The sequence below is a fragment of the Mirounga angustirostris genome, unplaced genomic scaffold, assembly GCF_029215605.1.
Source record: "Mirounga angustirostris isolate CCGP_5_RB_7025 unplaced genomic scaffold, mMirAng1.0.hap1 SCAF_6, whole genome shotgun sequence".
Lineage (NCBI taxonomy): Eukaryota > Metazoa > Chordata > Mammalia > Carnivora > Phocidae > Mirounga > Mirounga angustirostris.
In genome coordinates this window covers 4,805,011-4,831,684 of record NW_026991714.1, presented here as the reverse complement: position 1 = coordinate 4,831,684, position 26,674 = coordinate 4,805,011, and the positions used below count along the sequence as shown (strand labels likewise).

The 26,674-nt window shown below is 42.0% G+C and overlaps 1 protein-coding gene across 3 annotated transcripts in view; it reads left to right on the top strand.

Annotated features, from left to right (window-relative positions):
* Positions 1-26,674, top strand: part of COPA (COPI coat complex subunit alpha) — a 44,045-nt gene that overhangs the window by 8,079 nt on the left and 9,292 nt on the right. For 2 of the 3 annotated variants that reach the window (XM_045876715.3, XM_045876717.3), the window contains 13 exons: positions 3,812-3,888; positions 4,612-4,721; positions 10,375-10,484; positions 11,828-11,927; positions 12,927-13,062; positions 13,536-13,618; positions 16,514-16,664; positions 17,617-17,683; positions 18,598-18,673; positions 20,541-20,623; positions 21,284-21,423; positions 21,971-22,056; positions 22,145-22,310. In XM_045876715.3, the coding sequence (XP_045732671.1) occupies positions 3,812-3,888; positions 4,612-4,721; positions 10,375-10,484; positions 11,828-11,927; positions 12,927-13,062; positions 13,536-13,618; positions 16,514-16,664; positions 17,617-17,683; positions 18,598-18,673; positions 20,541-20,623; positions 21,284-21,423; positions 21,971-22,056; positions 22,145-22,310 (1,385 nt within the window). The remainder of the gene's footprint in view (positions 1-3,811; positions 3,889-4,611; positions 4,722-10,374; positions 10,485-11,827; positions 11,928-12,926; positions 13,063-13,535; positions 13,619-16,513; positions 16,665-17,616; positions 17,684-18,597; positions 18,674-20,540; positions 20,624-21,283; positions 21,424-21,970; positions 22,057-22,144; positions 22,311-26,674) is intronic. The other variant, XM_045876716.3, reaches the window with a different exon arrangement.

Genomic DNA, 26,674 nt, shown 5'->3' with positions numbered 1-26,674 from the left:
GGTTATATTGAATTTAATTTAATTGGATTCAGTGGGCTGTATAAGGAAGGCATTGATTCTCTATAGGGAAAAGTAGAGATTTGATTTCAGGTTGGCTGAGCTCGTGAACAAAAGTGTGCAGACTAATCCCATGTGGGGTGTTTTTAAAGTGTGTCTGGAGGGAGGGCAAGGTTAGATGCCATTTTGATGAGCTAGTAAATGTTTTGAAGCATTAACATAATCAAGCACTTCTATCCTAGGATTTTCGGGTACAGTAGAGGTTGTTCCTTTAGCCAGGCTTTCTACCTTTGATCTGTCAGGTATCCTAGAAGACAGACTAAATGTGGATTAGAGACTCCCAGCCTCTTAACCAGTCTCAACCTGGCTGGATCTTTCTATAATTCTGTGCTATTAGATTTAATTTGTACTGTTTCTTGATTAAGTCTCTTGAATTAAGTTAGAATATAATGAAATAAGAGTTTCCTGGCTAAGTATAGTTTTATTTCTTTCTGTAAAATTTAAAAAAATTTAGAATGATTGCAAAAATTATAGCAAAAACATTTGAGAATGATTAACCAAAGAAGTGAAAGACATGTACTCTGAACACTATAAAACACTGATGAAAGAAATTGGAGATGAGACAAAGAAATGGAAAGACATTCCATGCTCATGGTTTGGAAGAACAAATATTGTTAAAGTGTCTATACCCCCCAAAGCAATCTACAGATTTAATGCAACCCCTATCAAAATACCAACATCATTTTTCACAGAATTAGAACGAACAATCCTAAAATTTATGGAACCACAAAAGACTCCCAAATAGCCCAAGCAGTCTTGAAAAGGAAAAACAAAACTGGAGGTATCACAGTTTCAGACTTTTAAGTTATATTACAAAGCAGTAGTAATTAAAACAGTATGGTACTGGCATAAAAATAGACACATAGATCATTGGAACAGAATAGAGAGCCCAGAAGTAAACCCACAATTATATGGTCAATTAATCTTGGACAAAGGAGGAATGAATATACAATGGGACAGATTCTTCAACAAATGGTGTTGGAAAAACCGGACAGATACATGCAAAAGAATGAAACTGGACCACTTTCTTTCACCATACACAAAAATAAACTCAAAATGGTTTAAAGACCTAAATATGACACCTGGAAGCATAAAAATCCTAGAGGAGTGTTTGGGTGGCTCAGTCGGTTAAGCAGCGGACTCTTGATCTCAGCTCAGGTTTTGATCTCACGCTGGGCATGGAGCTTACTTAAAAAAAAAAAAAAAAATCCTTGAAGAGAGCACAGGCAGTAATTTCTTTGACATGACCGTAGCAACATTTTTCAAGATAATGTCTCCTGAGGCGAGGGAAATTAAAGCAAAAATAAACTGTTGGGATTGCACCAAAATGAAAGGCTTCTGTATAGCAAAAGAAACAGTCAACAAAACTAAAAGGCAACCTGTGGAATGGCAGAAGATAGTTGTAAATGACATATCTGATAAAGGTTTAGTATCAAAAATATATATAAAGAACTTAAAAAACTTAATACCCAGGGGTGCCTGGTGGCTCAGTCAGTTAAGCATCTGACACTTGATCTCAACTCAGGTCTTGATCTCAGGGTTCTGAGTTCAAGCCCCGTGTTGGGCTCCATGCTGGGTTTGGAGCCTGCTTGAAAACAACAACAACAACAACAAACTGAACACCCAAAACCAAATAATCCAATTAAAAAATGGGCAGAAGACATGAACAGACATTTCTCCAAAGATATGCAGGTGGCCAGCAGACACCTGAAAAGAAGCTCAACATCACTCAGCATCAAGGAGATAGAAATCAAAGCTACAGTGAGATATCATGTCACACCTGTCAGAATGGCTAAAAACATCACCAGAAATGACAAGTGTTGGTGAGGATGAAGAAAGGGGAACTCTCATGCACTGTTGGTGGGAATGCAAAATGGTACAGCCACTCTGGAAAATAATATGGAAATTCCTCAAAAAAATAAAAATAGAGCTACCCTATGATCCAGTAGTCACACTACTGGATATTTACCCCCAAAATACAAAAACACTATTTCAGACAGATACATGCACCCCTATGTTTATTGCCACATTATTTACAATAGCCAAATTTGGAAGTAGCCTAAGTGTCCATTGATAGATGAATGGATGAAGAAGTGTGTGGAATATTCAGTGTTAAACAAGAATAAAATCTTGACATTTACAGTGACATGGATGGAGCTAGAGAGTATAATGCTAAGCAGAATAAGAGAAAGAGAAATGCCATATGATCTCACTCATGTGGAATTTAAGAAATACAACAAATGAGCGAAGGAAAAAAAAGACAAATCAAGAAACAGACTCTTAACTATAGAGAACAAGCTGATGGTTACCAAAAGGGAGGTGGGTGGGGGGATAGGTGAAATAGAGCATGGGGATCAAAGAGTACACTTATCATGATGAAAAAGAAAATTCTTAGACGGTGCACGCTTTGCTGTGAGCTCGCGGCTGGTGTTGACAAGGCCATCCTGCTGGTACTTAGTCCTGGAGGACCTGTTTCACTTTATGAGAAATGAAGCCAAGTGTGCTCTCTGTTTGATGCCTGAAACTTCTCTTAATGCACAAAACAAAATGGAGGAAGTACATTTTATTAAGGCCGTTCTCCAGGTCCTTTCATCCTAAATTTTTACCTCCAGCACTACTGGGACTTTGAAGAAATCATGTGCAGTGTAAGACCCTGTGGTGTTTGCTTTTATTTTAAGTCTAGAATGATTGGAGGAGGAGGTGGCCAATGTGAATGGAATGCTTGCCGAATTGCCAGAATGGTTTTAGGTACCTCTTCCATGGTTCTCAACCATGGGGGATTTTGCCCCCCAGAGGATGTGGTAGTGTCCAGACACATTTTTGTTGTACGGCTTAGGGAATGAAGGCTGCTGACATCTGGTGCATGGGATCCAGGTATGCTGCTAAACTTCCTTCCATGTACAGGATGATTCAAAGAATCATTCGACTCAGAAATGTCTATAATAACCCCATTTTATGGATGGAAAAAACTGGGTTTCAGTGATGTTAAGTAATTAATAGAAATATATGTGATTAATTAAAAAAAAGAAAACCATTTGAGAATGATAACCGTTCAATAAGATGCCCTGTGAAGCAGGAATTTTTTGTCGTTGGCATAAGGGACGTGCTGAAGACCTGCCTAGCAAGTTGCTATCCAGTTGGAAAGTTAGAAAAACTTTGTTATTTTTTTGGTTCAATAAGTATACGTGTGCCTTGTACTTACTAAGTTCTTTGCTAAGCACTGAAGATACAAGTGTGAATAAGAAATACCTTCTTTTCTCAATGAGCTTATGGACTCAAAAAGAGCTATGTTGTTTCTCCATGTTATTTTTTGCTTTGGTTCCTGGGATGGGAATTTTTTGAGACTGGATGGCCTGACGAGTCAGACCATAAAACAGTGTTCTAATCCTAGAGTGAAAGAGAGAAGACCCTTTCATAGGATCTTAATTTACAGGACTAGCTGTGTGTAAATAGAAATACACATATGCACACATGTACACAGAAAAGTAAGTATGATATATATTCTTTGCCTCTAAGAATCCTTTATGCCTTTTTCTGGCTTCTGTTCTGAAATCTCCAGGTGGAAGTGCCGGTGTGGAAAAGCTGGCAGAACGGTGGGGAGGAGACAGCGAGGCTGCAGATCAGAAGCTGTGATCCCTTTGCTAGTATAGCTGAGATGTCTGGCAGTGGGGGGTTTCCTCCAAAGAGAGGAATGGTTACAGAGCCCGAAAGAACACATTTGTTTAGTGTCGAAACCCTTTGGATTGTCTTTCAGGAATATCCCTGGATTCTGAGTGCCTCAGATGACCAGACCATCCGGGTGTGGAACTGGCAGTCTAGAACCTGTGTCTGGTAAAGCAGGAGATGTGGCTGAGAGAGAGGCTTCATTCTGCCTAGTGTTTGCATTATGAGCTTCCCTTCAGAGCAATCCTTTCCCTTCCCTAGTGGGCCCTGCCCGCTGATTCATTACTGATTGTATTTGTAAGATGCTTTCACATGCAAAATGATAAATATAGAGGCAATCTTGTCAGTAATGTATCGATCTGGATTTTCTGATCATTTCTTGCCAGGGAAGGGAGGTCCTATCACTAGGTTTTAGAACAAAACTTTTAGCTGGTTTTCAGTTCTGTTCTCGTGAAACATGAGTCAAGGTCTAGACCTCCATTCTGTTTTGTGTTTGGGTCTTGAACTTCTCATGAAGATGTAAGGACCATTGAAAAATGAGGCCATTTAAGAGGGATTATCCCACCAAAATCTAACTGGTAGTTTCCAGTATAAATTACTAGGACTCCATTTATTTTGATATATGAACGTTTTTAACATGAGAGGAGAGCTGTCTCCTGCAATTAGTAATATTTAAATGCTGAAGCATCAGAGCAAAGAAGGGGACTATTGTTAAAGCAGCCGACTTTGCTTATTGTTACTAGTTCAGAATTGTTAGGTTGACTTGCCTTTGCCTCCAAAAAGAATACTTGGGTCTGTTATCTGTTAAAAATGGAGAGTAGTATTTAGTGTGTAGGAGTCTGTTGAGTCTTGCCTCTAATTTGGTATTGTCTTTCTCTTTTCTTCTTGCAGCGTGTTAACAGGACACAACCATTATGTAATGTGTGCTCAGTTTCACCCCTCAGAAGACCTGGTTGTGTCAGCCAGCCTGGACCAGACTGTGCGTGTTTGGGATATTTCTGGTGAGCTGCCCAAGTTCAGGGGACAACCTCATCATGTCTGGCGCAAAACTGCAATTGCTTAAAATAGTGAGGGTAGTTGGCTTAGACCAGGAAAAGTTAGAATATTCTGTTCTCATGTAATGGCATCTCTGCTTATGAGGGTATTAAATCCGCTTTTGAGGGTACTTTGAGTTAGCGGTATTCTTGAGAGAAGTGGCTGCTCTGGAAAGCGTATTTAACTTGAAGGAAATTTCACTTTGTAGGTAGAAGAGTATCTATCTAGTTAAAATCTAGATACTGGTATATAGTATCTTATATAGAATCTATATATTTGGGAGTATTTGATTAAGAATCATGCCTTCCAGGGGCGCCTGGGTGGCTCAGCTGTTAAACATCTGCCTTCGGCTCAGGTCATGATCCCAGAGTCCTGGGATTCAGTCCCACATCGGACTGCCTGCTCCACGGGAAGCCTGCTTCTCCCTGTCCCCTGCTCCTCTGCTTGTGTTCCCTTTCTTGCTGTGTCTTTCTCTGTCAAATAAATAAATAGAATCTTAAAAAAACAAACAAACATGCCTTCCAGTAAAGTAAAACAAGAAATAACATCTTCCACCAAAACGAATTTTGGGAATAGATTAATGCGGGGCAGCAGGACTCTGGGATCCTGTGGCCTCATTTAGAAATAAGAAAATCCCTCCATTTCTTCTAATGTAGGGAGCACAGGAGAAGTGGGATTTTTATGTCCAGAACTCCTTTCAATGGGCAGACTTCTAGAAATTACAATGACCAGAAATTAAAACAGATTTGTAGATTTTGGATAGTTGGAATAATCCCTCCTTTCACAGTTTATGTGTCTTGATTTGGGGATAAGGATTTAAATGGTTGGCGCTATGTAGAGGAAACATGAAAAGTTCCTAAGCCGAGAGGGTAAATGTGGGGAAAGGACAGCCCCTGTGAGGTGGGCAGGCCGGTAGGCCAGCAGGCTGGCTGGCTGGAAGGGCTTTGTGGACAGGTAGAATATGGAAAAGGAACTCCAAATGCTATGGTGCCCTGCCCAGTAAAATTTACTTATGGGGCGCCTGGGTGGCTCAGATGGTTGAGCGTCTGCCTTCGGCTCAGGTCAAGATCCCAGCGTCCTGGGATCGAGTCCCGCATCGGGCTCCCTGCTCCTTGGGAGCCTGCTTCTCCCTCTGCCTCTCTCTCTGTCTCTCATGAATAAATAAAATCTTAAAAAAAAAAAAAAATTTACTTATCACTTGCTGAATAGTCTCTCTTTGTTTGTTGCCTTCGGAATTCTTAGAGATTGGGGTTCTGTGGAAGGTCAGTGGCTAGACTGCAAAACACTTGTTGCGTTCTATAAAAGGAAGGCCCCTCAGAGGTCCTTGGCCTGGTTCTTTTTGGTGGTAAAGGCGTCATCCATCTGAATCGTGTGGCCGAGGTGGTAGCTTTTCTCAGCTCCCTTGTGACATGGTGGGCTAGAGCAGTGTGGTACTTGCTCTTCGTACAAACCACTAATGAATAGCAAGCCAGGAATTTGGATTTCTGGGTGCAGCACTTGGAATATTGTAGTAGCAGTTGGTTAGGATTCATGCAGCATAGAAGGCAACCAGGGGGGGATGAGGACAGTAGGAGAGCAGAACCTTTGGGTTCTTTTTTTTTTTTTAACTTTTTGACTTTCTAATGTATACGTATTTTGGTGTGGCAGAGATGTGAAGAGCTAAAAACTGATTTAGGTGACAAGATGCTCTTACCTATCTCTCCAGCCCCTTTCCCTTCCCAACCAGGAGAAGAGTTCTTGATGGAAACTCAGCGTATGTTATGTATGGTCTTTAACCTCAGGGATGACAGTCTGAGTCCTGTGTCATGGTGAACTGTTGTGATGACTCTCATCTTAGAACTTCTAGAATCTTCTGCAGTTTTCAGAGAGTCGGGATTAGAAGGGAATGGCATCAACAAGACTGTTGGAGATAGGCAAGTTGTACTCCTTTTCACTAGGGCTTCTGCCATTGCAGTTTTTCGTCAGACTGATGAGGCTTTTTGAAGTACACCCAGATGTGACCAGCTTTGCCGACAGGAGTTGAGCACAAGCACCATGAGCCTGTGCTCCCTCCTCACCGCTAGTGCCAGGGAGTTCCTTATTTACTTTCTCAGTAACCTAGCTATGGCTTTCCATGGTTTTTCACTGTGCACACATTCAAAGCCCCCTCTCTGTCTCTGGATATAGGAGCCTGATGGGCTTGGGTCCGGCTCATGCTGTTCCTGCTGATCAGCAGCCATTATTTAGAATCGTGTTTCTCAGCCAGAGCTCTGTGACAGGATTGAGCACTACTCAAATACTTTGAGTGACTATTTTCTCACTTCTTATGAGAATGGCATATAGCTAATGACATTGTAGATCATAAAGAAGTTAATTTATTACATGCATAAAGGGATGCTTTGGCCATTAGGGCTTAATTCTGAGAAGAGCCTCTTACTGCCCTGCTCTGAGAGTGCTGGTCACGCCCCCTGATGCTCGCGCAACAGGTGCCTGTGGCCTAGCCATAGTGATTGGGGCAGTTAGGTGGATGGATTCTCACTGATAACCTGAAATGCCCAAGGCAAGAAATCCTTTTCTTCACTTCTGTAGGTTGAAGATCACTTTTTGCATCAGAATTAAGGACCTTAAATCCAAGAAGAGAGGGCGAGAGGGTGACCCCAGTTGGGGTTTCTACTTGCTCTTGAATGTGTGCAGTGCATGGGTCACTAATTATATTGCAGTCACTATACTTACTTAGCATATGTGATACTGAGAATTTTGTGCTGACTTGCTCTACTGATGTGAATGCTCTCTTTACTGTTTCTGTGTTTTCTCTACTTACAACTCTCTTGACTTCCAGTAACCCCTTAACCAGAGTGAAAGGAGATGCTTTGGTCTTTAACCAAATGGAGCTTTGAGTTAGACTTTCACATTTAGTCTTTCCTTTTCTGGAAGTCAGCACACTCTTTTTAGCAGAATTATTTTTGCCTGGGTTCAAATAAGTCTGAACACAGGAAGAGTAATTAGCTTTCAGGTCTGTTAGGGACCAGAGGTAGTAATTCTGAGAGAGGAAAAGTTAGTTCTGAGTCAGAGAATGAATACCCTCACATTTAAAGGACTGCTGAAAATTCTAATTGTTTGGAATGTCTACCTCTCTGAGCTCAGTATACAGTAAGAAAACGGAGATCTTTAAAGGAAAACCTGTCTTGTTATCTGTCCCATGAGAATTGAGCCCCATGGGGCTTACTTAACCTGAATCTCTTCTGTTAGCCTGGTAAAATATGTTTAAAAGAGAATATATTTACAATCTAGATATAGAAGATAGGTTATTTTTATAGCTTGATCTTCCAAGTAAACTGACAGTTAAATTATCTTAATGTGCTTACACCTTTGCATGTCAAGCCCATGTAATTCAGGCTTAATCTTTGAAATGACAACTAAAAAAGTATTAATTTGCTGCCAGTTCCTGTCCTTATTCCTCTCTTTTTACTACTTCCCCTGGCCCCCATTGGGAAGCGTGCGTCAAACTGGTCCAGTCTGAGAGTGAACTCCCTTCCCTCTGGATTTGAGTAGCTGCTGTAGAAATTTTCCATCTGTCGTTCAGTTGTAGTGAGTGGCTTGTCAAACGCTCAAATACTTCTCTTAAGTATCTTTTCACTGCCTGTCCCTATTCATCTCTCTGTCTTTGCTCTTCCCCCTTTCCTGGGTCATGACAGCAAGTGCAGCAAAGGCTCGCATTCTGTCATACGGCTTTCCTTTTAATGGGTTTGTTGAAGCTTATTGGAGGTGAAGTTCCTCACAGCTGTCTGTCTCTGTGTCTTCCTCTGAATCTGTTCCATACACCAGACTCATTAGAAGTTGACAGATCCCATTAAAGAGACAAGCGAAGTAAGTGAGAAGAGACATCCCTTTGATAATGTATTTATGAAGCCTTGGAGAGTGCATTTTTGTTAAAGCATCGGCTTTATTTCTCTCACCTATTGACTAAATGCTCATCTTGGACAGGGGACAAGATGATTGACACCGTCAGGCCCTCTTAAGCACTTGCCTCCCCAGTGCTGATGTCTACGTGCCACTGGAAGAGAAGAGATTACATTAATATTGTAGTTTTAGAACAACAAAGAGAAATACAGTCATTAAAGTTAAATGTTTATATTTTCCGACAGGCCAACATTTAGGCTTAAAGTGACTTAGGTTTTATTTTCAGTAATGGCTTTTATTTTCCCCCTAATTATGGATACTTGTTTTTTATTTTACAAGTGCCAGTAGTTTGAATTTCCTCTTTCCCCCACAAACACTTCAAAAGATAGAATTTTAGTCCCAATTCTGTTTTCTTATTTATATATAATTATACCTGCTTGCCTGTCTCAAAGGTTATCAGGATCAAATTACAGAACATATGTTAGAGAGTGCTTTGAAAATCACAAAGTGCTGTTCAAATGTAAAGTAGTTGTTAGCATAGCTTTGGTTGTGACTGTACCACAGTTTATAAAGATAGGTGTAGTTGAGCCATGAGTTTGGGTCTTATACACGGGAGACTCTTCTTATCCTGGTGTCTTTTTTCTGTTGTTTTCAAATTGTGGGCAATTCCTCCCAGTGAAACTAGCCTCCAGAAGTTTTATGTTATTTTATTTCATTATGTTAATCACCATACATTACATCATTAGTTTTTGATGTAGTGTTCCATGATTCATTGTTTGTGTATAACACCCAGTGCTCCATTCAGTGCATGCCCTCTTTAATACCCATCACCAGGCTAACCCATTCCCCCTACCCCCCCAGCCTCCAGAAGTTTCAATGGCAAAATACATGTATTTAGGTCTATAACCAGCCTTTTTAAGTAAGAGCTTAAAAGGACATGACAGTTTTATTTTTATTTATTTATTTATTTTGACCCTAACTAGATTTTATTCGTCATGATCTAAAGGAAAGAAATTACATTGATCTGGCAATCTTTTTGTTGAGAATACATTTATAAAGTTCTGTTGTGCATAAGGACATGACAGTTTAAATTATTTTGTTCACTGCCCAAGAGTCACATAGAGGAGTACACTTTCCGCATAGTTGTACTTTTTTTACTCTCTTCCACCAAATAACTGTTCGGTATTTAATGGGCCTTGTTTCCTTAGCTGCTCTGGAACTGCCCCATGAGTTGCCCAGCAGCTTCCCGTTTGAGAAGCACACAGCTGTGGCTTCCCCAAATGGCTTTTCTTTGAAAAGTTTTTGAGATGGTGGAAGAAAAGTTGCTGTAGTTGTCACAAAGTTGAAAGTGGAAATGGGAGGTTTACCATTTTAGGCCTCATTTCAAGAACAGTCAAGACTAGAAATGACCTCAGGTAGACAGCTCTTGAGGCGAGGCTCGCTGAAGAAGGTAGCCGTGTCAGAAGTTTGGATCTCCTCCTTGGGGAGGAGATCCCAGTAGCGGGGCTGTTAAGTGTTCAGGGAGGAAAAGAGGCTGGTCAAAGTGCCTCAATATCTTGAACATTTTTAGAAAGAGATCGATAGGAGCTTTTGACTTCTTTCTTCAGTCTCTCTAGATTTCTTTTTCCCTTCTTTGTCTTTAACATTAGTTTCTCCCTGTACCTTCCTGTGCCTCTGTTACTGGGCTCTTTTTGGTAACATTATTTTGTGTCTTCCATTCCACTCCTCATCCCTTCGAAGGTCTAAGGAAAAAAAACTTGTCCCCTGGTGCCGTGGAGTCCGATGTGCGAGGAATAACTGGGGTTGATCTGTTTGGAACGACAGATGCGGTGGTGAAGCACGTGCTGGAGGTACTTATCTTCACAGCCAGCGGCTCATCTGGGCTCTTGTCCGGGAGGTGGGGACAGGACGCCGCTCGTTTGTTCATTCCTGCAACAAAGATTTGTGCAGTGCTTATTAAATGCCGGGCATTGTTTGGAGACACTGGAAACAGAATAGTTCATGAGCCAGGACAAATGAGGCTTCTGTGCCACCTAGGGGAGAGTCACATTACCTCCTAAACCCAGTTGGGAGAGAGGGAGAAGGCTGGTATAAGCTCTTTCACGATCCCAAAGCAGAGTCCCGTTCGCACACCTCTTGTGAGAGTTGGGATGGGGGGGGTTGTGATTTAATCGGAGTTATTAAGGACCAGCCATATGTGAGTAATTTGTGTGCGTGGTGAGAAAATAGAAAAGCATTAGAGAAAGAAACTAGATTTTTAAGAATATCTAATTTAATCCTTACAGCTATCCTCTGAGGTAGATATTAGTAACCTGATTTTACAGATGAAAAAAATTGAGACTTAGAGAAATTGAGCAGTTTATCAAAATCCACATGTATCTTGTAATCGAAAGAACTAGGATTTGAACTTGGATCGGACTCCAAAACCCAAGGGATTTTCGCCACACATGAAGTCTCTCTATAGTGGTACTGAGTACAACTGTATAAATAAAGTACAAGATATCTTAAAATTAGCAGTTCTTAAACTTTGTGTTCTGAGAACCTCTTTATACCCTTAAGACTTACTGAGGACCCCAAAGAGTTCTTGTTTATGTGGTTTATATCTTTCAGTTTTTACCGTATCTGAAATTAAAACTACAGACTTTTTAAAACATAAAATATATAAGCACACATTCTGTTAGCCATCAGAGCAATGACATCATGTCACGTAGCTGCTGGAAAACTTTATCCTCAGGAGAGAATGAAAGTGAAAAAGGCAAATAATGCCTTAACATTATTAGGAAAATAGTTTTGACCTCACAGATTTCCTAAGGGAGTATTGGGACTCATCCGAGAGTTTCCCAACATTTCCTCATTAAGTTGTAAAATTGGTTTTTATTCTTGTGATGTTAATAATTAGTTGGGGAAATAATATATAAGTAGACAATAAAACAAGGCAGTGTATCCCAAATGCAAATGACGCTGAATTTGGGAGTAAGATTTGGGAATTGGCATGAGAACTTGGGTGTAATATTGGGTGGGTTGACATGGTAACTCTCATGTTCATATCTTAGAATAGCATAATCCCTTGACTCTTGTCACAGGAAGAGTAAAAATCAGAGACATTTTTAATAACCACCAGCGTGGCTCTTTAGTTTGCTTTCAGTAATAGTTATAAAGCCATTTTAGAAGAACCACTTCTTTTTTTCCACAGGGTCATGATCGTGGAGTAAACTGGGCTGCCTTCCACCCCACTATGCCCCTTATTGTATCTGGGGCAGATGACCGTCAAGTGAAGATCTGGCGCATGAATGGTGAGTAATGACGGTATCACTGTGTCTAAAAAACGGACTGCTGGCCAGCCAGGTGAAGCAGCCAGGTCTTCTGGACTTAGTGACCCATTTTCCTACCTTAGGTTCTTACGCTAATCCTAGGAGCATAAAAATTGCCCCGTTCTCTTTTTTCCTGTTTTTGAGGCATCCTGATTTTGAGAATTCTGAACACAGTTAAGAATAAACATTCATTTAAAAACATTTACTGGGTACCTGCTTTGTACTAATCATTGTTCAAGGCTCTGGAGATAAGATGGTGACTAAAACATATGGAGCTTACATTTATTCTATCATGACACCTAGTGACAAAACAGGGTAAGAGGATAAAGAATGATGGAGAAGAGGTGCTGCCATTGATAGGTGGGTCCGAGTGAAAGAACAAAGAAACATATAGAGATTCAGAGGCTTAAATGAAAAAATTGCCCTGTTAGAAGTTGCTTATGTAGGGGCGCCTGGGTGGCTCAGTTGTTGAGTGTCTGCCTTCGGCTCAGGTCATGATCCTGGGGTCCTGGGATCGAGCCCTGTATCGGGCTCCCTGCTCAGCCGGGAGCCTGCTTCTCCCTCTTCTGCTTCCCCTGCTTGTGTTCCCTCTCTAGCTGTCTCTCTCTCTGTCAAATAAATAAAATCTTGGGCGCCTGGGTGGCTCAGTTGGTTAAGCGACTGCCTTCGGCTCAGGTCATGATCCTGGAGTCCCTGGATCGAGTCCCGCATCGGGCTCCCTGCTCAGCAAGGAGCCTGCTTCTCTCTCTGGCCCTCCCCCCTCTCATGTGCTCTCTCTCTCTCATTCTCTCTGTCTCAAATAAATAAATAAAATCTTTAAAAAATAAAACAATAAAAAAAATAAATAAAATCTTAAAAAAAAAGTTGCTTCTGTAGCATTTTGGTGTAGCACCTAGCATTTGGTTGGAGATGCCGTAATTTTAAATCCTGAACTTGTAGTAGTAGTAGAGAATTGTGATCTAATTCTTTTTGGTCCTTCAGAGTCAAAGGCATGGGAGGTTGACACCTGCCGTGGTCATTACAACAACGTGTCTTGTGCTGTCTTCCACCCTCGCCAAGAGCTGATCCTTAGCAATTCTGAGGACAAGAGTATCCGAGTCTGGGATATGTCCAAGCGGTAAGAGGGTTATGGTGGTGTGTGACCCAAGCCAGGGGAAAGCCCCTCCTCTCTCATTCTCTCCTAAAAGTTAGATTAGACTGCTTCTGTGTGTTTCTCCATCTTCAGCATATGGAGAAGTCAGATCTGATGTTATGAAAACCTCAAGGGGCCTAGAGATCACCCAGCATTTATAGATCTCCCATCAATGCAACTTCCATGTGCATTTTTTTCTCCCCCAAATTTAAGCATGTTCTTCGGTAGTTAGGAAAATAAGAAATATGGAATGAAGGTAGTATAACAGGAAATCATGATGAATAAGGGGAGATTGAAATACCCAAATATTAGGGTCAGAGTATATGCAATTTGCTGTCCCTGATTTAATCTTTCATCAGTGTGCTGGCTTACACTCAGTGTTCAGTGCTGTTGTATGTGATAGACTGAGGATTACTCTGAAATTAATGTTTTCCTTTGTGTACCTTTTGCTTTCCTAGGACTGGGGTTCAGACCTTCCGCAGGGACCACGATCGTTTCTGGGTCCTAGCTGCCCACCCCAATCTGAACCTCTTTGCAGCAGGTAAGGGCCATTTCTTCTCTTTTTTCTCTTGTTTAAGTTCAAAGTTTGTAAGGTATGAGAGTGATTCTCCATTAGCTTTCTCTCCAGTTGATGCATAGCAGGGTGGTGGGGAGAAATAGGGTTCTTAGAGCCGGGCGGTTGAAGCTTCTCTCCTTTGCTCTCCCTCACCTTCCTGGAGAACCAGTCGTTCAGTGTTTGTTCTCCACCCAGATCCATTTGACAAGAAAACCCCTTCCCTTTGATTCGTTAGGAAGCTAATAGTGGGCACTCAGGGTTCTCAGACAGAGGAACTGAGGAGCTCGAGGCTGAGTTTCTGTCATCCATTTAGCAGATACATGCTGCGCCTCAGGCCCTAGTCTGGGTGCTGCTGTGAGAGCAGCGCCTCAAGCAGTGTCCCCGACCCTGTGGAACTCTTATGTGTAGTGAGTGGGGGAGACCGTAAAACAATAAGTATGTAAAATAACATCTGGAAGATGCATTGAAGAAAAGGAGCGTGGGGAGGGACACGTGGGCACTGCTGCTTCATGGTGGGTCTTGAGGACAGTGAGGGATGATACACACAATGCTGGCAGTGCTCTGAGAGGTGCTGGGCACGTGTGAGCGGCATCGGAGGCCAGGAGGGGCACAGCGAGTAGGGGTGGAGTCGTGGGAGGGAAGAGCAGGCCCGGCTGTGCTCCACCTTGCAGGCCAGGGTTAGAGTCCAGATTTTACTCTGAATGGGTGGAGAGCCATTGGAAAGTGCTGGGTAGGCAAGTGAATGATCGGGTTTATGTGTGGAGAGCTGACCAGGAGGACAAAGGTTGGAGGTTTCTCTGAGAGATGGTTGATGCTAGTAGGGAAGAAGCAAAACATTTTTTAAAACAACTGGAAAGGCTTTTTAAACTAGCATCCCTGTTTAGCAAAACCTCTTATGTTCTTGCTCTATGCTGGGGACGGGGGAAGGACAGAAATGATTGTAATTTCTGTCTTCAGGGAGCTCGTGGTATAGCGCAGCTGGTGGCCTTAAACAGTTACAGTGCAGGCCGTTAAGTGCTGTACTGGAGGGTTTAGCAGAGTGGACATACTGTATCCTGTTAGTTTCAGGTGAACATCATAGTGATTCGATCTTTTTGTATATTACAAGATAATCCCCATGATTAAGTCTAGTTACCATCTGTCACCACATAAAGTTATTATAACATCATTGACTATATTTCTTATGCTGTACATTACAGCCCCATGACTTATTTGTTCTGTAACTGGGTATTTATACCTCTTAATCTCCTTTACCTATTTTTTTTTTTAAAGATTTTATTTATTTATTTGAGAGAGAGAGAATGAGAGAGAGCACATGAGAGGGGAGAGGGTCAGAGGGAGAAGCAGACTCCCTGCTGAGCAGGGAGCCCGATGCGGGACTCGATCCCGGGACTCCAGGATCATGACCTGAGCCGAAGGCAGTCGCTTAACCGACTGAGCCACCCAGGCGCCCTTCTTTTTTTTTTTTTTTAAAGATTTTATTTATTTATTTGAGAGAGAGAGAATGAGAGAGAGCACATGAGAGGGGAGAGGGTCAGAGGGAGAAGCAGACTCCCCGCCGAGCAGGGAGCCCGATGCGGGACTCGATCCCGGGACTCCAGGATCATGACCTGAGCCGAAGGCAGTCGCTTAACCAACTGAGCCACCCAGGCGCCCCTCCTTTACCTCTTTTGATCACTCTCCACCACCTCCAACCTCTGCTAACTACCAATTTGTTCTCTATATCTGTGGTCTGTTTCCACTGTGGTGGTGGTCATTTTTGTTTCTTTTGTTTTTTAGATTCCACATATAAGTGAACTCTTACAGTATTTGTCATTCTGTCTGACTTACTTCATTTAGTGTAATTCTTCTAAGTCCATTTATGTTGTAAATGGCAAGAGTCCATTCTTTTTTATGGCTGAGTACTATGCCACTGTGTGTGTGTGTGTGTGTGTATGTGTGTGTGAGTGACACATCTTCTTTATCCATTTATCAGTGGACATTTACGTAGCTTCCGTATCTTGGCTACTAGAGATAATGTTGCAGTGAACGTGGAAGTGCATATATCTCTTCAAATTGGTGTTTTCATTTTCTTCAGATAGATATCCAGTAGCGGAATTGCTGGATCATATGGTATTTCTATTTTTAAGTTTTTGAGAAATCTCCATACTGTTTTATATAGTGGCTACAACCAATTTACATTCCCACTGTCAGTGCACGAGGGTTCTCTTTTCTGCATATCCTCTTCAACACTTGTTATTTCTTGTCTTTTTGATACTAGCCACTCTGACATGTGTGAGCTGATACCTCGTTGTGGTTTTGATTTTGCATTTCCCTGCTGATCAGTGACGTTGAGCATCTTTTCATGTGTCTGTTGGCCATCTGAATGTCTTCTAGAAATGTCTATTCACGTCTTCTGCCCATTTTTTAATTGGGTTGTTTGTGTGTGGTTTTCTTTTTTTATACTGAGTTGTGTTTATATATTTTGGCTATTAACCCCTTATTGGATATGTGATTTACAAATATTTTCTCCCATTCAGTAGGTTGCCCTTTCATCCCTTTCATCTTGTTGATGATTTCCTTTGCTGTGCTGAAGCCTTTCAGTTTGATGCAATTCCATTTGTTTATTTTAGGTATAATGGAACTTTGTACAAAGTGTTAGGAGAACACAGAGGAGGGTGTGTCTAAACGTGATGGTGTGATATAGAGGATTAGGCAAGGATTTACAGAAATTTATTTGAATAAAGATTCTAAGAACTGTGAGAATTTAGACAAATAAAGGATACATTTAGGTATCTTGGTTTTTAGCACGCATATGCAGTGCTCGTCCTTGTGTATCTCCTGTTTCCAGCTTTCTTTCTTGCCTGCAGTTGACTCTTTCCTCCTCTCCCTTTGCCCCAGGCCATGATGGTGGCATGATTGTGTTTAAACTGGAACGGGAACGGCCAGCCTATGCTGTTCATGGCAATATGCTCCATTATGTCAAGGACAGATTCTTACGTCAGTTGGATTTCAACAGCTCCAAAGATGTAGCTGTGATGCAGTTGCGGAGGTAAGTCAGACCTGTTCCCTCCCTCCAGACCCTCTCGTCTGTCGCCAGAGCTGATACCCACAAACCGGACTCTGTTCTTCCAATGACATTTTGGATCTCATCTCCTCTCACAGATTGAATCCCTATCGGGGAGGCTGCTCAGTTTAAACCCCAAGAGCATGGTGGGCAAGGAGGATGCCATGAGGAGAATGGGAGTTTCCCTAAGGAGAATGCTAGTGACCCTGTGCAGAGGAGACCATAACTGCCACAGTCTGCCGGGTCTCTTGCAAACCAGAGTCTCCTGGTAGAGAGCAGCCCAACTTGGTGACAGGCCCTTTTCCCTCTGTTTGGCATTTCTGTAACTCTTCTTTGCTTTCCAGCAAAATGCACACATCTCTAAACTAGAATATATGTCTCTGGAAGCTCTTAACTCTGAAGATACGATAACCTCTGGGATGTCTGGCAAAAAGAACTGTCCTCTTGGAAAGCCAGCTGCATCAGCATGCTGAAACATTCATGGTGGCAAACTTTGGCATGAGGGTTTGATAACCACCCTCCAGCATTACTACAATAAAAAGATGGGTTTATGTGAACACTCCAAGGGACAGGAGAAATTAGCCAGAGACAGAGCATGTCATGTTACTCTGGTGTCCCCTGCAATTATGTGTAGGAATTTGTACCCAAGAAGAACCAGTCCCACTCACTACAGTGAGTGCTAACCCTACCTTCCGTTGAATAATTGGGCTTGTACTAGGGTTTGTCTTTTTAAAACTGTTTGTCAAAGCTGAGTTAGGGATGTCCCCAAGCCTTAAAGGAAGGAAGAGAGTAGATACAATATTTATTTTTATTCCTGATTACAAAAGTGATGAGTATATGTGTAAAGACTGGATAAGTAGGAGGTGTGGGAGTAATTCCGTTCTTCCATCCTTATTCCTCTTCCGTATTTTCTCTTTTTTTCCATGTATAACTCCAGTGGTTCCAAGTTTCCGGTGTTCAATATGTCATACAATCCAGCAGAAAATGCAGTCCTACTGTGTACGGTACGTAACCCATGGAATCCTCCTAGGATCTTCCCATTTCCCATAGGTCTCTTTCTCATGCCCTTAGAGAACCTCTAGCGGCTCCTTAGAAGCCATTTAATGGTCATTTTGAGAGAGCTAACCCAGTAATCAGGCTCAAATCAGGTCCACTCCAGTGATGATAAACATGTTAGGGTTTGTGCACTTCTCTTGTATAAGGCTGACGATCTCTAAACTTAACGGAGCATCAAGATGAATGCCCCAAATCACTACACATATATATATCCTATGCAAAGAGGATGTTTATCTTGATTCCTCCATGTCGGTAAAATTGTAGAGCTGACTTGGAGGAGGGTTCCTGTCAGTGGAGTTGCTTTCAGGGTCAGCAAGTAGCTCCCACATTTCTTGCCATATAATTTGGGGGAAAAAGAAATGACATTCTAGTTTTAGTGCCCTGTTTGCCAATTAAAAAGAATGAAAACCTGTCTTTCCCCATATGACTTTGAGTGTCTAATCCAGTCCTTGTTCAGTATCTAAGAACATTTTTCTCCTGACAGTTGTCTTTGCTATCTTTCCTTTGATTTTTTTTTTTTTCTCCCCTTTGAACAGACTTTAAAGGTGATGAGTTGTGTGCAGGTAGAGCAACCAGAATATTGGGGATTTGGTTTGTTAATTTTTGGAGCCAAGAGCAATCCTTTGCTTCCTTTCAAATATGATCTGCATCTTTGGAGGATACAAAAAATAAAGTGCTGTGAATTCTGAGCCCTTGGGCAATGAGCCTGAGAATTTTTAGCTGTAGAAACATTCGCTTGCCCTCTAGGTGAAGAGTGAGGAAGGGATACCTTCGAATTGTTGTATGATGGCACAGTTTTCTGTCAGAATAAACTGCCGCCTTAGGTTCCTCTCACGATTTGACCTCTCTCTGTCGTCCACAGAGAGCCAGCAATTTAGAGAACAGTACCTATGACCTGTACACCATCCCCAAGGATGCAGACTCCCAGAATCCTGACGGTAGGTGCTCCCTGTGTCTGCCGGGCTTTGCGCACAGCTCTTCTCTCCTGTGCAGTCGCGCCTCTTCAGGGTTTTCACGTTCCGTCCCCAGGCTGCGGCCACATCACTCATGTCTGTTGGCAGGGGCCGCTGACAGTTGCATCACAGGCGACCATGGTGTGAAATATTCATGTTCCTCCTTCATTTTATTACTCCAGCTAGATATATATATTTTATAATTTGGTTATTAGAAACTCTCCATTTTCTCTTTCAGCACAGCATGTTATCCTAGTTTATTGTCAGCTGATACGACTTTCACCCCGGTAGTTTCATTTATTTAAGAATGTGGTTCCAATCTTGTAGTGTCTCATCCTGGGACTAGGGATTTATGCTCTCCCATCCACTCCAGATCCGAATAGGCTTCCTTTTGCATGTCAAAGAGATGAGGCTGCTCGCAGCCCACACCCCACCAGGGATCCCAGGATCCAGCTGAGACCCCCGTCTACCTCTTCCATCACCACCACCCCTTGTTGAGTCCTTCTCAGAAGCTCCTTGCAGTCCACTTCCTCCCGTTGCTTTACAGAGTGTGTTCCTTGGGTCCCCACCTTACTAGCACGCTTTCAGGACACTTTAGACTCCATCAGCAGAATGTGAGAAGTCATTTTGCTAGCCCTGGCCCTGTTGTGGGTGCTACTGTGTCGTTAGCGTTGCCGAAACGATTCACTCTTTAAAAAAAAAAAAAAAAAGCGTGGTCCTGGTGAGAAGAGAGGAAACCTGTATGTCTTTGGCATCCATAAATCAGTCTTCCCTATAAATTAAACAGTGAAGCCATTTCTGACCAAATTTTATGATTGTGTCCCTCCCTACCCACCCCCTTACTCTTTTTCCCCCTCTGTTTTTCAGTTAATAGCATTTAAAATACCTTAGTTTTGTTTTAGTACCACTTTTGTTTTCTCCATCTTTCGAGGGAGAGAATAATTAGTAAAGGAATACAGTGCAGCCCAGTGACAGGCCACAGAGAGGAAGAGGAAGAGAAAGAGCAAAAGCTTGACGAGTGTGGCTCCCCAGCCCCCACAGCGTGGGGGTGTCGGCTGTGATAAGAATTGCCTGTCAGGCACAGGTGCTGGAGAAGTGCAGAGCAAGGCTGGCCCGCACGTTCTGTCCACTTTGCTGCCGATGCTAATAGATAAAAGTACTTTGGGGCAGCCTTCTGTGTATGACCCTTGAGGTGTCCCTGAGAGTGGAGAGCCCATTCAGAATTCTAATCAGCCAGTGAAATGCTGGGGAACCGAGGAACATTTATAACTTTCTTCAGGGTAATAAGAATGATGGACATTTATGGAGCAACAGCTTGGTACTAAACACTGCCCCACACAGAGCTCATCTGCCTGTCAAGATTTAGTTGGGAGCGCTCTGCCCCACCCTGCTCTACCCCGAGGTCTGCATTTGCATGTTAAAAGCAGCAGAGCAGCTGCGTCCTGGGGAGGGGGCTCTCCCTCTACTCCAGCTTGTGGAGCTAGGAGGTCCTAGACGCTGACAGGCTGCATGCAGCGCTCGGCAGCTTGGCCAGCCAGGCCCTGCTCGTTAGCTTGATGGAGTGTGCAGTCTCCCAAGATGGGCGGTCCTTCTGCCAGTACATGGTGTTGGCTGAAATGCATCCACTTGGCCTAGAGAAAAGAGGCTTGGCAGGGGTGGAGGTTGGAGTTTGGAGGGGACTGGTGGGGAAAAGTCACTGACAATAGCCTCAGGTTACAGCTGAATTAGTTAGGAAGCAGCTGAACTGGCAAAGCCAACATGGCAGCCGGCAAGACTGGCAGCTCCATGGCACCTGACTCCGTCACCTGCCAGTGGCTCATCACACGCTCCCGCCCTTTGCTTTTGTTCTCAGCTCCTGAAGGGAAACGATCCTCGGGCCTGACAGCCGTTTGGGTTGCTAGAAATCGGTTTGCTGTCCTAGATCGGATGCATTCGGTGAGTTAAGCCTAAAAGGGGAAACTGATTTTGGCGTCGTGGTGGCAGTGGTCTAAGTATCGCACAAAGAAAGAGCAGGTTTTCTCTCTGCTCACTGCCTGGGGAGTTGTGATCATCATGCAGATAACCCCAGTCGCCCCATCAAGCAAAGAAACCTGAAAATTGACTTGATTGGGTTGATGATCACTGTGGGTCTGAGCTTGAGAACCAAGCTAACGTCACTCTTGACAACACAGAAGCCAGAAAACATCAACTCTGAAATAGGTGGGCTGGATGAGGAGTAAATCCTCCTCCTTATGCTAACTACCGCCACTGGTACTTAAAAATGTAAGCAGTCCTAAACAAGACAGACAAAGCTCTCTCAAGAAAATATGTAACAAAAATTTAAGCCCAGAAGTCTTGTCCTCTCTCTGGTTGAAGGAGGAATTCGGACTTCAGTTGGATTTCTCAGGATGTTTCAGTTGGGGGGAAAAGCAAAAGCTCTCAAGGCCCCTGGAGAGGGTTTGGGTGGGAGTGGGCTGCCTGGAGTGGTGACTGGCCTGGACAGGAACAACCCAAACTTGATTTCTTGAAGCTCAGGAACCCTTGCTGAGGCACGTCAACTGTCATCATCTGACGAACACACATTTCTGATAACCCCAGCTTTGGTCATTATTTCAGCTCCTGATCAAGAATCTGAAGAATGAGATCACCAAAAAGGTGCAAGTGCCCAACTGTGATGAGATCTTTTATGCTGGCACGGGCAGCCTCCTGCTTCGAGATGCAGAATCCATCACGCTCTTTGATGTTCAGCAGAAGCGGTAACATGTCAGGTGCCCCCAAGCAGACAGGCGTATAGTGGGTGAGGGTGGGCCTCTGTAGTGGGAGCTTTTCTCCCAGTGAGTTTGCCTCAGGCTTGGCCGCTTTTGTGCTGTAACTCTAAGACCTGCTTGCCACTTTTCCCTCTGGGGTCACTTTCCATCCTCTCCATACTAGCATCGCAAGGAGGGGCTTATCTATCAGTTTTTGGAGCACCTGAACGAAGAATGCTTTGGGGACTTAGAACTATGGGCACGTAGGGATGAATAGCATGGTTCTTGTACTTAGAGGAACTTCCAGTCCACTGATGAGATCAGACATACACAGATTCCCTAATAATACATGTGAATGAGGGACAGGGAGTGAGGGAAGGGAAAGTGCACGGTGTGAGCCAAGATGTTTCCGTCACTCAGCTACCATGCAGAGAGTGTTTATTTGGTATTATTTTAAGAAACTGGGGCTTACATTAATTTGGAGATGAAAAGCATGTAGGTCTTAACCTGGGACGAGGGAGTCAGGTCCACTTAGGTTCACCTTTCTCTGTCCCAGGACTCTGGCCTCTGTGAAGATCTCTAAGGTGAAGTATGTTATCTGGTCAGCAGACATGTCCCACGTCGCACTACTGGCCAAACATGGTAAGTCTTCATCATATCCGCCCTGATTTAGAGACCGGCCCTTCCCTCCCCACCCCTGCCAGTCTGCTTCACTCATCCTGTCCAGCAGAGCACTCATGCCCTTTGCCTCTTACAGCCATTGTGATCTGTAACCGCAAACTGGAGGCCCTGTGTAACATTCATGAGAACATTCGCGTCAAGAGTGGGGCCTGGGATGAGAGTGGGGTATTTATATATACCACAAGCAACCACATCAAATATGCCGTCACCACTGGGTAAGTGAATCATCTGATAACACAGAGTGGGAGCATGCAGCTCTTGAAATCACTGTCCTGGCTCAAGGGATGTAACTGAGTCCTCCTTGAACCTTCTTCGTGGGAAATCTTTGTCGGGCACATGTGTGCTACGCACAGCTGAACATTCTTTTTCAACTCTTTAAAAAATTGTGACATATGACCCAAATGCAGACAAATGCACGGAGTCCATACAAAGAGAATAGCAGATTGTCACATAGTGGATGTCCGTGTCCCTGCCACCCAGGTCAGGAGCTACAGCAGAGCTGGCAGCCAGAAGCCCTCAGCCTTGGGCACAACCACCTCTACTTCCCACCCAAAGATCACATTATTCTGACTTCTGTGGAAATTTCGTCCTAGCTATTCTTTGTAATTTTACTGCCCAATATGTGTCTTAAAATAGTATGCTTTAATTTTGCCTGGTTTTGAACTTCATGTAAATCATACTGAATATATTGTTTCATATTTTACTTATTTTGCTCAATATTTTGTTTGTAAGATGCATCCATGTTGTAGCTGTAATTTATTTTCATTGTGTAATATTCTGTTATATGAATATACCGCAGTTTTATCAGTTCTACTCTAGAGGGATGTTTGAGTGATTTCTAGGATTTGGCTACTGTGATGAACAATGTTCTTTTAAACATTCTTTTACATGTGTTCTGGTGCAAATGCACATAATGTTTCTCTAGAGTGTCCACCCAGAGCCGAATTGCTGGATCATAGAGTATGCGTATCTTCGCGTTTACTAGGTAACATGAAACTGCTCTCCAGAGGGGCTGTACCGATTTTCACGTCCACCAGCATGGTAGAAAATCTTCCTTGCTTACCATCCTTTCCAGCCCTTGGCTTTGCCAGACTTATTTTTGTCTGTCTGGTGGGTGTGTAATGGCATCTCATTGTCATTTTACTTTTCTACGCTGATTCCTAATGAGATTGAGCAACTTTTCAGTTGACCATCAGGATTTCCTCTTTTGTGAATTCTGTTCAGGCCTTTTATCTCTTTTTTTAATGAGTTATCCTTTTTAATTTTAGGAGTTCTTCATATATTTGAGTGTGCATCCTTTGTCAGGGCTACGTGTTACAAATCTTAATGTTTCTTCCCATTCTCTAGCTTGTCTTCTGATTCTCTTTATGATGCCCTTTGACGACCGGATGTTCTTACTTTAATATAGTTGAATTTATGAATCTTACCTTTTATGGGTATTGGGTTTTGTATCTTCTTGAATAAATCTTTATCGACTCCAAGATTATAAAGGCATTCTTTTATATTCTCTTGTAGAAACTTTATAGTTTTGTTTTTCATATCTAGGACTGTGATCTGCTGAAGTTCATTTTTGTGTATGGTGTGAGGTGCAGGGGGCTCAGTTTCACAGTTTTCCTTACGGACACTCAGCTGTCCCAGAGTCATTTACTGAAATCAGACCAATCTTTACCCCCTCATTCTACAGTGCCTTCTTTGTCACGTATGAATCATGTTTCCAAAAATGCAAGGACCTGTTTTCTGTGGGCTGTGTGTTGATCTCTGATCTCATTCTGTCTTAAAGTATTACAGCTTTAGGATTTTTCGCATCTGCTAAAGCACATCCTCGGATCTTTCCCACTTTTATTTTTTAAAGTTATTAAGCTATTTTCTAATTACTTTTGCCCTGAAAAGGCAAATTTTCAATTTTTTTTTGCCTTAAAAAAGTATGTTAGAATCAGCTTGTGAAATTCCATGCAAAATAAAACCAACAAAGAAAACACACTCTTGTGATTTTAGTGGGATTGCATTGGATCTGTTTGTCATTTTGGGCCTAATTGACATCTTTACAATATTAAATTTCCTGATCTGTGAACATGATGTAGTAACTCTTCATTTATTTAGGTGTTCCTAAATAAATGTTTACTCTTTCAGTAAGGTTTATAATTTTCTCCATAGAGATCTTGCATTTCTTTAGATTATTCTTAGGCCCTTGGTAGTTTTCAATGTGATTTGTAAGTGGATAGTATCCATTTAAAAATTTAATTTTCTAACTTTTTATGATACTTAGAAATACAATTACGTTTTTAAATTGATTCTATTTCAGAGACCTTGCTAGACTTTTATTATTTCTAGTAATTTATCTTTTTTTCACAAATAATCATAGCATCTTTGGGTAGTGATGGTTTGTTCTTCTTTTCCAGTACTTAACTTTCATGTGTTTGTCTTGCACTGACCAGAATCTCCAGCATAGTGTTGAATAAACATGGTGATGGCAAGCTTTTTTGTCTTGTTCCAATTTAAAGAGTGAGCTTTGGGGAGCCAGGGTGGCTCAGTTGGTTAAGCGTCCGACTCATGGTTTCAGCTTGGATTGTGATCTTGGGGTTGTGAGATTGAGCCCCACGTTGGGCTCTGCACTCAGCGTGGAGTCTGCTTGAGATTCTGCCTAAGATTCCCTCTGCCCCTTCCCCTGCTTGCACTCTCTCTCTCTTAAATAAAATCTTCAAGAAAAGAAAAAGAGTGAGCTTTCAGTGTATTGGCATTATGTAAGTTTGTTGTAGACTTCTTTAGAGATAGCTTTTATTTATTAAGGAATTTCCTTGCTATAGCTCAGATAAATATTGAATTTTATTAGATACTTTTTCTGCATATACTGAGGTAATCATAGGATTTTTCTCTTTTTATTGATTAGTAGTGAATTAAATTGATTTTTAAAAAATGTTAGACCAGTGGGGTACCTAGTGGCTCAGTTGGTTGAGCATCTGCCTTTGGCTCAGGTCATGATCCCAGGGTCCTGGGATCCAGCCTTGCATTGGGCTCCCTGCTCGGTAGGGGGCCTGCTTCTCCCTCTCCCACACCCCTGCTTGTGCACGTGCTCGCTCTCTCTCTTTCTGTCAAATAAATAAATAAAATCTTAAAAAAAAAAATGTTAGACCAACATTGTATTCCTGATACAGATCTAACTTGGTCATGATGTTTTACCCGTTTCTGATATTGCTAAATAAAATAAATTTTATTTATTTATTTTTAAAGATTTTATTTATTTATTTGACAGAGAGAGAGACAGCAGAGCAGGAACACAAGCAGGGGGAGTGGGAGAAGGAGAAGCAGGCTCCCCACTGAGCAGGGAACCCGATGCGGGGCTCGATCCCAGGATGCTGGGATCATGACCTGAGCCGAAGGTAGATGCTTAACGACTAAACCACCCAGGCGCCCCTTGATATTGCTAGTTTTAGTTTGCTAGTATTTTGCTCAGGATTTTTACATCCATGTATGTACATATATGAGATTGACCCGTGACTTCCCTTTTTCTTTCTGTCCTTGTCAGGTTTTGGTGTTGAGGTTGTGCTAATTTCATAAAATAAGGAAGTAATACACCTTCCTCTGTTCTCTCAGTGAGTTTGTAATAAGATTCGGTTTAATTCTTCCTGAAATGTTGGGTAGAATTTGCCAGTGAAGTCATCCAGGCCTGGATTTTTTTATGATTCAGTTTATCTTGTGTAACAGTTATGGGACTGTAGGGGTTTTTTATCTCTTTTTAGGCAGTTTTGGTAAATTTTTACTTTTCTTGGAATTTGATCATTTAAAAAAAGTTTACGCCCATCCTCATCCTGCAGGAGCTAGAGTAATATCCCCTTTTCCATTCCTAATATTGCAGTTCTATCTTTTTGTTTTAATTAGCCTCATGAGAGGTTTATCAGTTTTATTTAGCTTTTGCCTTTATTGATTGAACTTCTGTGTTGTATTTTTGTTTTCTATTTCTTAATTTTATGATTGGCTTCATTATTTTTCCTAAGTATATTCTTTGGTTTAACTTTTAAAAGAACAAAATTTTTGAGTTGGGTGCTTATTAATTTTTATTACATTTTTATTTTTTATATTATATTTATTAATTTTCTAATATATGTACATAGAACTCATTAGTTTTTGGTGTTTCTTCTAATACAGTGTGTGCACTTAGCATCCTGGATTATCAATCAAATTTTGTGTTAGCGATGCCCATAAATTTTATAAACTTTTAGTTTTTGTTCAGTTTAAAATATTTTTTGCTTTTTATCATTTGTATGTCAGAACTTCGCATCTCCTGCTCTTCTCCTTTTACCTGTAACTGCAGGGAAGGATTTAACTGGCCCAGTGATTGTATACCAGAACTTTAAATTTAACTTTCAGGACTGATTCCTTAGCCATGTCTCTTGGCTCTCAGAGTTGTAACTTATGGAGAAAGATCATACCATGTGCCCCGTGTTTTCCTGCTTCATACAAAAGAAAAAGTACATGTGGCATTTAGTTCTGCTCTCTTTTGAATTGCTTCCCATCTGTCCCATTGTGCAAGTGGCACTTGGCCAAAGAGCAGTGAGAAGATAAAAAGTTGTGTCCTAAGCTT